Source organism: Eretmochelys imbricata, chromosome 1 (genome assembly GCF_965152235.1).
Source record: "Eretmochelys imbricata isolate rEreImb1 chromosome 1, rEreImb1.hap1, whole genome shotgun sequence".
Taxonomy (NCBI): domain Eukaryota; kingdom Metazoa; phylum Chordata; order Testudines; family Cheloniidae; genus Eretmochelys; species Eretmochelys imbricata.
Window position 1 is genome coordinate 111225136 of NC_135572.1, and position 13788 is coordinate 111238923.

A 13788-nucleotide genomic window follows, 5' to 3' on the forward strand; every position below is an offset into this window, starting at 1 on the left:
TATTAGGCGTCAGTACTTGCTAATGTAGAGATTAGTTTCAGGTTTGTTCATGACATTTTATAAACTGTTAAGCTAACACGCACATTTTCTTTATACGTTTGAGTTTTCACAATGCCCATAACTAACATTGCAATACTAATACCGTAAATGAGTGACAAAGAAAAGACCCATACTGAATGTGAATCTCTCAAGCCTTTTGGATTTTTTTAATCAAACGTTTTTGTCTCAATTCCTCCAACCCCAGTGACCATCCTCTGTAGAGGTAAGGAATGTGGAGTTCAGTTTACTGATACCTGCATTCTAACAAAATTAAATCCTTTATCCAGAACTGGTCCAGTTCCAACTAAGCAAGAAGAGATGGATGCTAGACATTAGAAGACATTTACCCCATCCCAACACCAGAACTGTAAATATGAGAGAGAGAGAGAGAGAGAGACCGCACATTGTAAAGGGCTTGATTCAGCAAAGCACCTTTGCACATGCGAAACTTTAAGCATGAGTGGTCCCACTGAAGTCAAGTGGGCTGCTCAAGTGCTTTGCTGAATCAGGGCCTAAATAAAGAAACATTTTGAAAGATGAAGTCTAATCATACACAACAACAAATGTTGACATACAAATAAATATTAGAACAGATCATCAATTTAAGCTGTTCTGAAGAGGATAAAATTTTCAAACTTGTGCATAAATCTGTTTAGTTTTCTTAGTGCAGAGCAACAATTGAATGTTTACTTAAATACATAAAACATCTACGTAGCATTGGACTTTCAAAAGCTTTCTGTGTTGGCCTATGTGCTCCAACTGAAGTCTGAGTTAGGCCTGTGTTCTGAGGGCTTTTAAAATCCCACCCCTATTTTTTTTCCCCTTATGCATTACTTTAAACCAGTTCCATAGATATTAATCAAGGTTTGTGTTCATCTTTTGGATGAAACCAAGCATAAACTTCAGCCCAAAATACGGAGTTGGTTTTTTGTTCTGTTTTACATTATTTATAGATAGATGATTAGATAGATAGATGATTAGATAGATAGATTTTATGGCTGATAACAAGGATTTAGAACAGAAGCTCCAAACTTAACCTTCTACAACATTTGTACCAATGTTGTAGAAGGTTACGTTAAAACTGTACATAAAAAATTACCCATCACCTACACATGTGTACTTTTACCCCTCTCTAAAAATTATCATTGGTAAGAATATAGTCAGCTATTTTAGGGCATATAGGCCCCAATCCTGCAAAGACTTGCACCCATGCTTAACCTTAAGCATGAGTACACCTCCATGAAGTTAAGCATGTGTGTCAATCTTTGCAGGATTGGAGCCTTGCTGGTTAGGCCCCAATTCAGGACTGCACTTAAGTGCATACTTAACTTTAAGTACATAGATTCATAGATTCATAGATATTTAGGTCAGAAGGGACCATTATGATCATCTAGTCTGACCTCCTGCACAACGCAGGCCACAGAATTTCACCCACCACTCCTACAAAAAAAAACCTCACACCTATATCTGTGCTATTGAAGTCCTCAAATTGTAGTTTAAAGACCTCAAGGAGCAGAGAATCCTCCAGCAAGTGACCCGTGCCCCATGCTACAGAGGAAGGCGAAAAACCTCCAGGGCCTCTTCCAATCTGCCCTGGAGGAAAATTCCTTCCCGACCCCAAATATGGCGATCAGCTAAACCCTGAGCATATGGGCAAGATTCATCAGCCAGATACTACAGAAAATTCTTTCCCAGGTAACTTGGATCTTACCCCATCTAAAACCCATCACAGGCCATTGGGCCTATTTACCATGAATATTTAATTACCAAAACCATGTTATCCCATCATACCATCTCCTCCATAAACTTATCGATTTTAATCTTAAAGCAAGATAGATCTTTTGCCCCCACTACTTCCCTCGGAAGGCTATTCCAAAACTTCACTCCTCTGATGGTTAGAAACCTTCGTCTAATTTCTAATCTAAATTTCCTAGTGGCCAGTTTATATCCATTTGTTCTTGTGTCCACATTGGTACTGAGTTTAAATAATTCCTCTCCCTCTCTGGTATTTATCCCTCTGATATATTTATAGAGAGCAATCATATCTCCCCTCAGCCTTCTTTTAGTTAGGCTAAACAAGCCAAGCTCCCTGAGTCTCCTTTCATAAGACAAGTTTTCCATTCCTCGGATCATCCTAGTAGCCCTTCTCTGTACCTGTTCCAGTTTGAATTCATCCTTCTTAAACATGGGAGACCAGAACTGCACACAGTACTCCAGGTGAGGTCTCACCAGTGCCTTATATAACGGTACTAAAACCTCCTTATCCCTACTGGAAATACCTCTCCTGATGCATCCCAAGACGACATTAGCTTTTTTCACAGCCATATCACATTGGCAGCTCATAGTCATCCTATGATCAACCAATACTCCAAGGTCCTTTTCCTCCTCCGTTACTTCTAGTTGATGCGTCCCTAGCTTATAACTAAAATTCTTGTTATTAATCCCTAAATGCATGACCTTACACTTCTCACTATTAAATTTCATCCTATTCCTATTACTCCAGTTTACAAGGTCATCCAGATCCTCCTGTAGGGTATCCCTGTCCTTCTCTAAATTAGCAATACCTCCCAGCTTTGTATCATCTGCAAACTTTATTAGCACACTCCCACTTTTTGTGCCCAGGTCAGTAATAAAAAGATTAAATAAGATTGGTCCCAAAACCGATCCCTGAGGAACTCCACTGGTAACCTCCCTCCAACTTGACAGTTCACCTTTCAGTAGGACCCGTTGTAGTCTCCCCTTTAACCAATTCCCTATCCACCTTTCAATATTCCTATTGATGCCCATCTTATCCAATTTATGATTAAGTCCCATTGACTCATGCTTAAGTGCCGTCCTGAATAGGGATGTTTTCTGAAGCAGGCCTTAGAGTACTGCCGTGGGAGAAAAGTCTTAGTGAGAGCAGGTCTGATTAGAGAGCAAGACAACAGAAAAATAGGAAAAAGTAGGTTTATTTTATTTTTTATAGTCCCATTCTTTAAAAAAATGGTGCAATGGGGATGGCTAACAGTTTCAAGTAGAAGGAAAAGTGACAAATGAGTTTTAACTCAGAACAAAGTATCAACTTGTCAGAATTTGCCAAGAGTCCAATGAAATTTTCTAGGAAAACCACACTATTGGGCTGAAAGGATTAAAATATAAAGGGAATAGAAGGAGCTTGGATGGGAAAGAGAAAGACAGTGTAATATTAATTATTAGAAAAATTGAACGGAGAATAACAAATTAAAAATACCCATGGAAATAGCATTACTCAGTTCCATGCAGTCAATATATGAACACTGGAGATAAAACAGAAAAGCTAACAGCAGGCTGATAAAGAAATATTCAGAGGAAACCCTTGGAATCATATCCTCTCTCTAAAATGAACTAACGTTGACTGTTTCCTTTCCAGAGGAAATAAATAAAATACTTCCAGATTCTAAACAACAAACAAAGAAAAACCCCCACAACACTCATTCATGTGAAATTACAAAGAAAAAAAGGAGGAATGAATTATCTAATGGAATCCAATTTCAATAGCGTATCAAGATATAACCCACCACCAGCAGACCCGCCAGGGAAATCCAGAAGGCCATAGAAGACCTATTGTCTGAGAAAAGCCAGGACTGGATGGGCTACCTATCAAATATTACAAGAACTCACTCTTCAGCTAGCCCGACATTACCACTCTGATGGGTCAGAAAGAACCAGACCACCCCTCCCCCTGCCACATTCCTCCCACCATACTTGACTGTTAAAATACAGATTTAGCTTATCCACAAACCTCACACTCCACACACACTACAACTAGTCTTCTCTCAGAAGAAGCAACAATAACACTGCTGTAGGGAGAACTCAGACTATCACATTACAAAAACAATGTCACTTATACAGGGCTTTTCCACGGAGTAGCTTACAAAGCACTTTCAAAGGTGGGCAAATACAGTTATCCTCATTTTGTCACTGAGGTGCAAAGAAGATCAAATGACTTGACTCACCATGTAACAGAGCAATGACACTCTGCCAGACTTCCTGTGTGGCCTCGGGGCAATCACTTAGACTAGTGGTCCCCAAACTTTTCAGGGTCATGTCCCTCCCCATCCATGCCCTTGCGCGAGCCGCGGCTGGGAGCAGGGCTGCGGCTCCCGGGGGTAGTGGGGGATGCGGCCGGGGTAAGGGGGCCAAGGCTAGGGCCGGGAGCAGACCTGGCAATGGAGTCGCATCCAGGGGCTGAGGGCAGGGCCAGGTGAGGAGCTGCAGCCAGGCTGTGGCTGGGGGCAGGGCCGGGAGCCGCGGCTGAGGCAGAGCTGGGAGCGGATTGGGGCTGAGTCACATTTGCTCTCCTCATCCCCCAGGGGGGCTGGCCCAGGCCCTGCCACGCACCCCCAAACGTTCCTCCGTGCCCCACCATTTGAGGACCTCTGACTTGGGCCCTATCCAACAGAGCACTTAAATCACTTACATGCAAGCAGTCCCTTTAAAGTCAATGGGACTATTCACATTGATTAGAATTACACAGGCCTTTGAGCTTTGCTGAACCTGTAGTTTTGTGTCTCCGTTCCCTACCTGTGGGAAACTGGGATAATAATGGTTCCATACATCCTGGGAGTGTTACGAAGATAACTTCGTTCACGCTTGTGTGGCAGTCTGATATGATGGTAACGGCGCAAAAACATTCAGAGAGAATAAGATACGGAATTTAAGTCTCCAGTTGTCTGCTATGTCCAGTTCCATAAGTCCATGTGATGTAACCTTTTCCAGGGTGGACTCTATCACATAAACTCCTTTGAGAAGATGGAACAGGGGCACAGGGCCAGATGAAGGTAAACTGGGGACCTAGGCACGCTATGACTGGGATTGCTTGGGGTTCAACCCTGCAACCTATAGAATGGAAGTGGCAAAGGGGCTTCTTCTCTTCCAGGGAGGGAGGGGCAGCAGGATGGGGTCCCCAGGCCCACCAGGAACAGCAGGGGTGGTTGTGCAGGGGTCCCCCAGTACTTACCTTGGCTTCCAGGATATATTGGCATAGGTGGGGAGACCAGACTTCCTGCACACAATACTCTACTGGGATGGTGCTGATAGGTGTCTTGGAATTAATATTTCATTAAGATACTTGGGACAGTTCCCCTCTCTCAAAAACTTTTGTTCCATACTGTCTACAGACTCAGATCCTTGCATCAGTTACATTCTGGTCATGTTCTCAAGCCACAGATGTTAACTCAGTATATAACTTGTTAAGTATTTTATCTAATGGGGACTAGGTACCCACATTGTGAACATGTTTAAACTCAAAATTCTAAGCAGCAAGCCTGAGTGGGTTTTAGACTGGTTTACTGGGGAGACAGGTGGAGATTTGACCTAAGTTGTCAGGGGAAGAGGTAGATTTGCAAGTCATTGTAAAGGTGGCAGTTGAAAATAAGTGAGTTAAATTGCAAAGGAGAAGAAGACTGTGAACATACCCAGAAGGGACATCACAGTGGGAGGAAGGGAGGAGGAAATAGGATCCTCCAAAGTCAACACAACAGGCTTAGTTAAGCAACATAGGAGAACCAGGAAAGCAGGGAGTGAATCAAGGGAGCCTATATAGGAGATGGCCTCAAGGAGGAAAGGAGCAACGGCCCACAGTGCTGAAGAAAAATAAAAGACATGAGTGTTTATATGGATGAAGTATATGCTGTTTTACACTTGGCAAAAAGATTGTCATTAGGGCAGTTTAGGTGCAGTGAAGGAACTGAAAACATTATTGGGGGGTGGGATTAAGGAGAAAGTTGAAGAAAATGCATCGACAAAATCCTTCCTAACACAGGAAGCCATTCAATTAACTTGAAAGGCAAAGCATTTAAAATTGATGAAGGGCAGTATTTTTTCACACAATGCACAGTTAGCATGTGGATCTTATTGCCACATTTAATTTAAGGGGCTAGTAGGATTTATTAAAAAAAAATCAAATTTTTATATGGACAATAGCCAGAGTTGTGATAACAAGGATTTAAAAATCCCAAGAGTTTTGGAAGGGATATAACCCCTCAGACTTCAGGGCATAAACCAGCCGTTAGCTAATAGGGATTAGGAAGAAACTGTCACTGTGGGTAAATTGAGTACTCTATGGTTAGGGCACAGCTTTCCTGGCAGGGCAATGTACCTGTTTTGATGGTTTGCCCTCAGAGGTTAATTGAACCTGGACATTTCCAAACAAATTGAAGAACACTGTTCCATTCTCAGACCATTCTACTGATGATTGAGTATGACTTTATACTGTACCAGACTCTTGTTTTCCATCAGTGCACTGGCCCTTAGGCATCTTAATCCATAGCTTCATTCTCACAGATCACCTTGATCTGCAACAAATGAACCAAGAGGAAAAAACAACTAAAACATCCGTGGTGGAAGTCTCAGGATGAATCCGGCTGATTCTGTTGAAAATGCTTGACATCTTATATTGTGGCTGGGAGGGAGGCAAAAAAGTTTCTCTGTCTACTTTAAGAGCCACAAGGTCTTGGTCAATTGATTTGTTTCAAGTTGACATTCTGATTAATTCACTGTCTCCTCACTTCATTTCTATTTCAAGTGCCTCCTGTTGTGGGGCAAATTTATAGTTTTGAAGAAAAAGCTGATGATTCAGACTGAACTGTGTTCATAGTACCAGGGCAATACTGAAAATGAAAAAACTTTGTCATCTTTGCTCAGTGCTTTAGCTGCCTTTTTCAGGTACTGGAGTTGAATGACCTTTGTACCACAACTTGTGATTTAGGCTCATGTTCCTCTTGGCTGATGACCTGAACGATCTCCTTATTTGAACGACCTTTCCCCATTGATACCACTACACAGTCAGTGGGGGAGCTTGAACTGAAGCACCGATGTTTTAAAGTAGGCAAGGCTGTTGTGTGACAGGGTGTTCTCAAAAATGGAATATTCCTCCCTCTTGATCCAAAGTAGCCCAAACTTGATAGACAAAGGGGCTTTACATCATGCAGTGTAGGCTGTTTTCCCCATACGTTCAGAGAGGTGAAGGGAAGGGGAAAGAGGCAAGCTTTGGAGTACTTGATCAAGTGCTCTGATCACATGGGTTGATTTATTATGGGACTGGGCTGTTGAGATTTCAGTGTAATTATGTTATAACTTTTTGTAGAATTGTGAACTTAGTTGATGTGAGCATACCAAGACCTGCTATGGATAGGGATTTTGTAATTAAAAAAGATCAATGCATATTGTTTTGCAATTTACCCTTTTTCCACCTTCTCCAAAAATGTGTCATTTTCCAGTCACAAAAAACAGCAAAGTATTTGAAAGATAGTCGTGTTTTTATTTTTCTAAGCTTTTACTTGTGGAACATAATAAATGGATACTTAAATGACTTGATATAATGACATCTTTACAAAAACCATTTCCCCCTAACATCTGGACAGCAATATATAAATATTTACAATGGAAAAATAGGCAAGAAAGAAATAAGTAGTCTTCATTATCCAAGTCAATTTCTCTCTAATCATAGGATTTTGACCACAAAATACTTCATTCACTTCTATCCATATTTACACATTTCTTTACTTCACCTGGGCTAGCACTAAGGTTTTAACTTCAATTTTAGGATGCTATATTATGTGATACATGTCACACCTGTTATGGTCCTGTAATTTGCTTTTGTATAGTAGCAGAATTTGCCTGGAATAACAAATCAAAATTTTGAAAATGTTAGCTTTGAAGAGAGAAAAAAATTTAAAACGTATGTAAAGTTTACATACCAGGATACAAAGTTTCTCACACAAATACATCACAACACTGAAAATCAGTATAGTAAAATGTTTTTCTTAATATGGATATTAGGTCTCGATCCAAATCTCTTGGTTTTAACAAAAGCAATATCCCAATAGAACAAATATATATAGAAAAAATAACGCCCTCTTATTTTACTGTTAAAAAAGGAAATGGAGCCTTTTGAAACAAATTAAGATGTGATTTCCTGGAGACGAATGTAAGTTACAGTGAAGAGAGCTTAAAAAGCCCCAAATAAAATACAGTCTTCATTAAGAGGAAGATTTAGCAGATCAGTTGGAACAGTTTAAACCAGCCCATTTAATTTTGTAATATTACAAACGTTAATGTAAAAAACAAGACTTTTTTGCTCTCTGTCCTACAGTGTCACACAATCACGACTGAAAACATATTGCCTGCAGAAATCATAGACACCTACTGCATGCCATTTGGTTTTAGTATGTAGACACTGACTGCCTTGTCCAATACCAGGTTTAACATCCTTCAGAATTCCAGGAAGACTCATTAGAAGTTGCTTTACGTATGTGAGCTGCGTCTCCCTCTAGTGCCCAAAGACATACGAAGTCTTGGTTCTCTTGCTTTATAATGTTCATTGAAGTCCAATCTAAAGCTAAGAAATCGAAGGCTTTCATCGGAACTGGTTGTCAGTAAGATCAAAAACTGTTGCACAATGCCCTGAATGAAAGGGGAAAAAGAGGAGATTCACCAGAATGTACAGATGGTGTCATTTGTGTGCAATAGTATTTGTTGACAAACTGAGGATCTGAATGGTAGCACTGCATTAGAGGAAAAGGGAACTCTGAAAGGAAGGGCAAGCAGAATGTTTATAATTAGTAGTTCACAAATCAAGTGGAGATGGTCATACAGAAGTGCAAAACTAAGTATAACAAATCCACAGCTATATACAGGGACTTCATGACTGAAGTTAAAAATAGAAAACCTATAACCGCAACAGCAGAAGCTCTACGCCAGTTGGGCACTGCTTATTCTGAGAAGCTTCTTCAGCTTTGTATCCCACACCAGAATCACTGCAGCATGAAAGCACTGATGTCGCAGCTGCACCATTGCAACTGGTTCTCCTGCAACCCCTTCAGCAGCTACTTTACAATGTTTATTACACTATCAATTACTTTTCTGTTTCAAGGTACTGCAGCTTATGTAATTATATGCACATAAATTGTGTTCTGTTAGCTGCAGTGCATGCACTCAAGATTTTGATTGTTTTAAAAATGTTTTATTTATAATCTCACAGAAAAATGGTTAAACTAGCTTTATTATGGTTGCAAAGTCAAGCACTCAAAAGTTAATAAATATCAGAACTAAGTTTACCTGTGAAACCTTAATTCACTCCCCTGTGCATATGCATTATATGATGCTATCTTAATTACATTATCATATGCTATTTTTTACCCACAAGTCCCTGCCTCATTTGCACAGAACAGACAGTGCTCACTTAATACAATTGTCTGTTTTCTCCTCATAGTTCAATGGGTAACCCTAGGCCCTATTTACTACACACTATTCAAACTCTGTTCTGAAATCAATTATTAATTTCCTCCTGGGCTTTTCTCTGGTACACATCTCTACAGTGTCTGAGTGCTTCACAAACATTCAGTAACTTATTTTCATAACACCTCTGTGCGGTGAGGGAGTGGTATTATCCCAATTTTACTGATGGGGAGCTAAAACAGAGAGATTAAGGTCAAAAATATCCAGTAAATGTAGGCGTCAGCCAACGCCTAGTAGCTGACTTTTCTATAGCAAATTTTATATGTTCAAAGCAGGGTTCCCACTGACTTCAATTGCAGCTGTGAGTGCTTAGCACTTCTGCAAATCAGACCCAGGGTCTCAAGTTGGGGACCCAGAAAATGAGGAATGCACAATTAGCGTCTACCAGTGAAAAGTCTGGATTACATGACTTGCCCAGCATTACACAGGAACTCCCCGACTGAGACAGGAATTGAATCTAGTTCTCCAGGACGGCTTTCAACCACTTTCACCATCCAGAGACTGAGACCATAATTTCTCTTCCAGCAATCCTCTGCCTCATTCTACTACACACCTTCCAAATTCTACAATAAATGAGGCAGGGGCCCTACAGCCAACAGTCTCCTTCACTATACAATCCTGATTCATCCCCAGATGACATCAACACATACTACAAAACTTGCAGTGAGTTGTAGCAGTGCCCACATGGGATGTTACTGCGTGGCAAGCTGGTGCCTTCTAGATTCACAGACTGGGTTGTCTTTTCCGAGAATTTAGCTGCAAACCTTTTATGGAGTCTCCACTGAGCGTGTGTGAACTGCAGTTTGTCAAAGGCTTATAACTTGGCCAGTTCAGATGGATGTTCACAGGGATGACAAGAGACAGGTCTCTGACACAAATGCCATTCGCCTGCCAAATTACAAAGCATGGAGGCACTAGAGCTTCTGAAATATGGTTGCCAGATTTTTAAAAAAAAAAACAAAACATGGGCAAAACATTTTTACCTGGCCTCCATTTCAGAAACAGCTGAACCACTTTGGCTGAAATTCTGCACAAAAATTCACCCCAAGGCGGCCGGCCGGCATGGAAATTTTCAGCCCAAAGGGTTAAAATTTCACGAAGTTATAAGCAACCAAAAACAGGGTCTTAGGAAGTGCCAGACAACCTTAGTAGCATCAGTATTTTAGGTGGAGCTGGTATTATTTAATTTTACAAAACGATTTCATACATTAGACATGCTAATTTACAAGATTCACATTTTAAAAGCATTTAGTACAGAACCTTGCCAGTTCTGGCAGTTACTATCACAAACCCAACTTTGGAGACCTGGGTCAGAAACGATGAGCCAGATACCCACAAATTGGTATTGCAAAAGATGGAGGAGTGCTGTGCAAGAACATGTTGAACAGGTTTATAACAGCCAGAATGGCTAGTGTAGACACGATGCATCCTTGCAAGCAGTAATGGTGGAACTACTGGTGGCTTAGTGTTGCAAAAAACAAACCCCTACACGTGTTTTATTGTCTAAGGCCTACATCAGTCCTGGTAACAACAATGCTGTATAAATGCAGAACGTGGTTCACTTAGAAGAAACCTCTGCTGTCTCCCTAACTCATTGATCTATTTTTATTTAATAGGTCTACATTTAACATCTTGTATTTTGTCTAATGTACTAAACATGTGGGAAATTATAAACAGCAAAACAGGAAGAGAACTGGCTCAACAAGTTTAGTTAGAAACATACATTAAAACATACATTATGAAGATGATATCACCGTAATCTTCAACATCTAACTTTATATTTTATTTACTGGCTTTTGAGTAGTTATCGCTAAAAAATGCTGTCCTTATCCTACACAGTGCTCTTTGCAGGGGGTTTCAGAAAAGTACACGATGAGACATTTCAAATAAGCTTTGACAACTAGACACAACAGGGCAAGTTGAAACTGAAAATCCATCCTTGACAATCAATTTCCTGACCTTCGTAAATTGATAGAAGTGTGGCCCTAACGTTTTATGGTAGATTACAGTAACGTTAATTTCCTTAAAAAAAATCCTGTGGAATGCTTTGCTTGAAATGTAGCTAAGGGCTTCCATAGTGAATGGTGCATTTGGAATAAAATGTAACTAATTACGAGTAAGCCTGAATAATTCTCTTTTCACAGCATGTGACTCTGCATGCTTTCACTTAGCTGCTCAGACACTACCCATTTCAACATCCCTAGAAGAAGAACAGAAAATGACTGTTTCTTTAAGAGAATTATTTGGGTAGTAATCATTTGCAAAGATTAGGAAGGTAAATGGAATGCAATTGGGATTATATGGATTAAGATTACTTTTAAAAGAGCTATTAAATCCATTATGAAACAAGTATGAGACTTAACACAAGAGGCTATCATGGTCCATCGTGTAAGTAAGTACTTGCTTTCAAAGCTCATTCAGAACAGCTACTAGAAGTTCCCAAATATCATCCACCTACAAACTATCAATTTTCCTAAGGTTGATGTTTTCCATGGAGCCACTCTTGAATTAATTAAAACATATTTAAAAAGACAACACACTGTATTGAGGACTAGCGGACACGAATGTTTTAAAACAAAAAAAATTCAGATCATGGACAGACGAACATTCATATTGAAATTGCAGGTAGTTTTGATTTTTACAAATTCAAATGTATACAAAACTGGCAAATTTATTTTTTTGGTACAGATTAAACAATCCTTATAAATCTGAAGGTCACCTGATAGAAATGTGTAAGTATTCGCAGCTGTGAACACATTTTTGGTATAGATTCTTGAAACTCTCTAATCCTTTTGTTCTCTTCTTCCTCTTCGGAAGTAGTTACTCCCCACTCACCCTACAGAACAAAGTGAGAGAGATGTTTAACCTCACATGTATAAACTATAGGTCCAGCAAACAACCGGACTAAACTGACATGTTCATACATCGAAATTCATCATAACAATCCACATATTCAGCTTCTCATATTGTGACTGTCAACCCCCTCACACTGGTTATGCAGCAAATACAACTAACTAGTTGTGTTAATCGACAAAAGGTGACAAGTTATAAAATGTACTGGCCAAGAATTATTATATGATAGACAACGGTAAATGAGAATTCCGTAAGTTTGTGTGTGTTTAGGAATGAGCTGGTTTCATCGCATATCCACTCTTCCAATTGAATGTATCTGTATGGTGGAAGGGAAAAGGATTCGACTTCTAGATTTAGGCAAGACATTTTCCAAAAGGGGTTCAGAGCTCTGAATCTACTCTCCACTCCTCAGTCTGAAACATCTCAAAAATGGCTGACTTTCAAGACCTGCTGCAAGACCTTCTATTTAACTTTCTATGGAGTATGTGGAAGCTGCTGATATATTCTCTCTCTGACTATATTTTTAACTTTTGGCAAAGGTACCTAACAACCTTGGATGTTTGTCTTAAAAAGCACATCCACTTGAAATTAAAAAATACATTGTTCTTCCATCTGTTTCAAATAATTGCCACACATAATTAAGGCTAAGATTATGTCAGAGAGGTCACTGAAGACACGGAATCCATGACTCCCAGAGACCTCCATGACATTTCCCATTTCAGGCCCAGGACGGCCAGGGCTGCCCTCCGCAGTTCCTAGCCCTTCCTCCCCCCTTTGTCAGTTATTTTAAAAAGAAAAAGTCAGGGACAGGTCACAGGCTTCTGTGTATTTTTGTTTATTACCTGCGACATGTCCGTGATTTTTTATTAAAAATAACTGTGATAAAATCTTAGCCGTACCCATAATACATTGCACTGGCAGCCTTACTGTACCTCAAGTTCACGCTGCTTCTTTTTCTCTTCAAACTGCAACCTCAGCTGCAGCTCCTCCAAAGCAGCTCTGTACATTACATCTTGAGCACTCTGAAGCTCAATGATTTGATCAAAAATGGCTCGAAGCTGGTTAAGAAGTGTCTGTGAGAAGATTCAGAAAGAGTAAAAAAGAAGAAAATTCTGGATATAAAGAGGATTTTAAAGCTACTGTTACATTTGTTGAGATTCTAAAGAATTATTTAGCTGGAAACAAATTGGTAACCTAGGGCACAACTGTGCAAAAAACCCTGATTCAGGAGAAACTTTAATACACTTCTTACCAGAACCAAAAAGGGCCAGTCCATATTGCAATAGCAACATGCTTCATCTCAAGCTGCGTGCCTGCATGTGCACCCCAAATGCAAGCCAAGTGACCCACTTTTCTATCTGAAGATTATCACAATGGTTAAGAACATTAAGGGGAAGAGTGGAGTAAAACAGATGGCCAGTAGTCCACTTCTAGGTCCAAAATAATTATGTTACTGCTACAGAAAGTCTGGAAAGAAAGAAAGAGCGAGAACATTTTGCAGTTCCTCTTTGTTCTCCTAAAAGATTCTTTTTAAATTCTTACCAGTTGTACAGCTCTTAGTAGCTGTGTAAAACAACTGAATTTTTAACATGAAGGGCTTTGCTCTGGTATTGCCCTTTTCCAATTCAAAAGCAG

At 39.9% G+C, this 13788-nt stretch overlaps 1 protein-coding gene across 2 annotated transcripts in view; it reads right to left on the bottom strand.

Moving 5' to 3' along the window:
* Positions 1-7300: 7300 nt before the first annotated feature.
* TUBGCP3 (tubulin gamma complex component 3) overlaps positions 7301-13788 on the bottom strand; it is a 121134-nt gene continuing 114646 nt past the window's right edge. For both annotated transcript variants that reach the window (XM_077813614.1, XM_077813607.1), the window contains exons 20-22: positions 13086-13226; positions 12020-12136; positions 7301-8466 (exon numbers count right to left, since the gene is read on the bottom strand). In XM_077813614.1, coding sequence (XP_077669740.1) covers positions 8308-8466; positions 12020-12136; positions 13086-13226 — 417 coding nt within the window. In that variant the 3' untranslated portion in view covers positions 7301-8307. The remainder of the gene's footprint in view (positions 8467-12019; positions 12137-13085; positions 13227-13788) is intronic.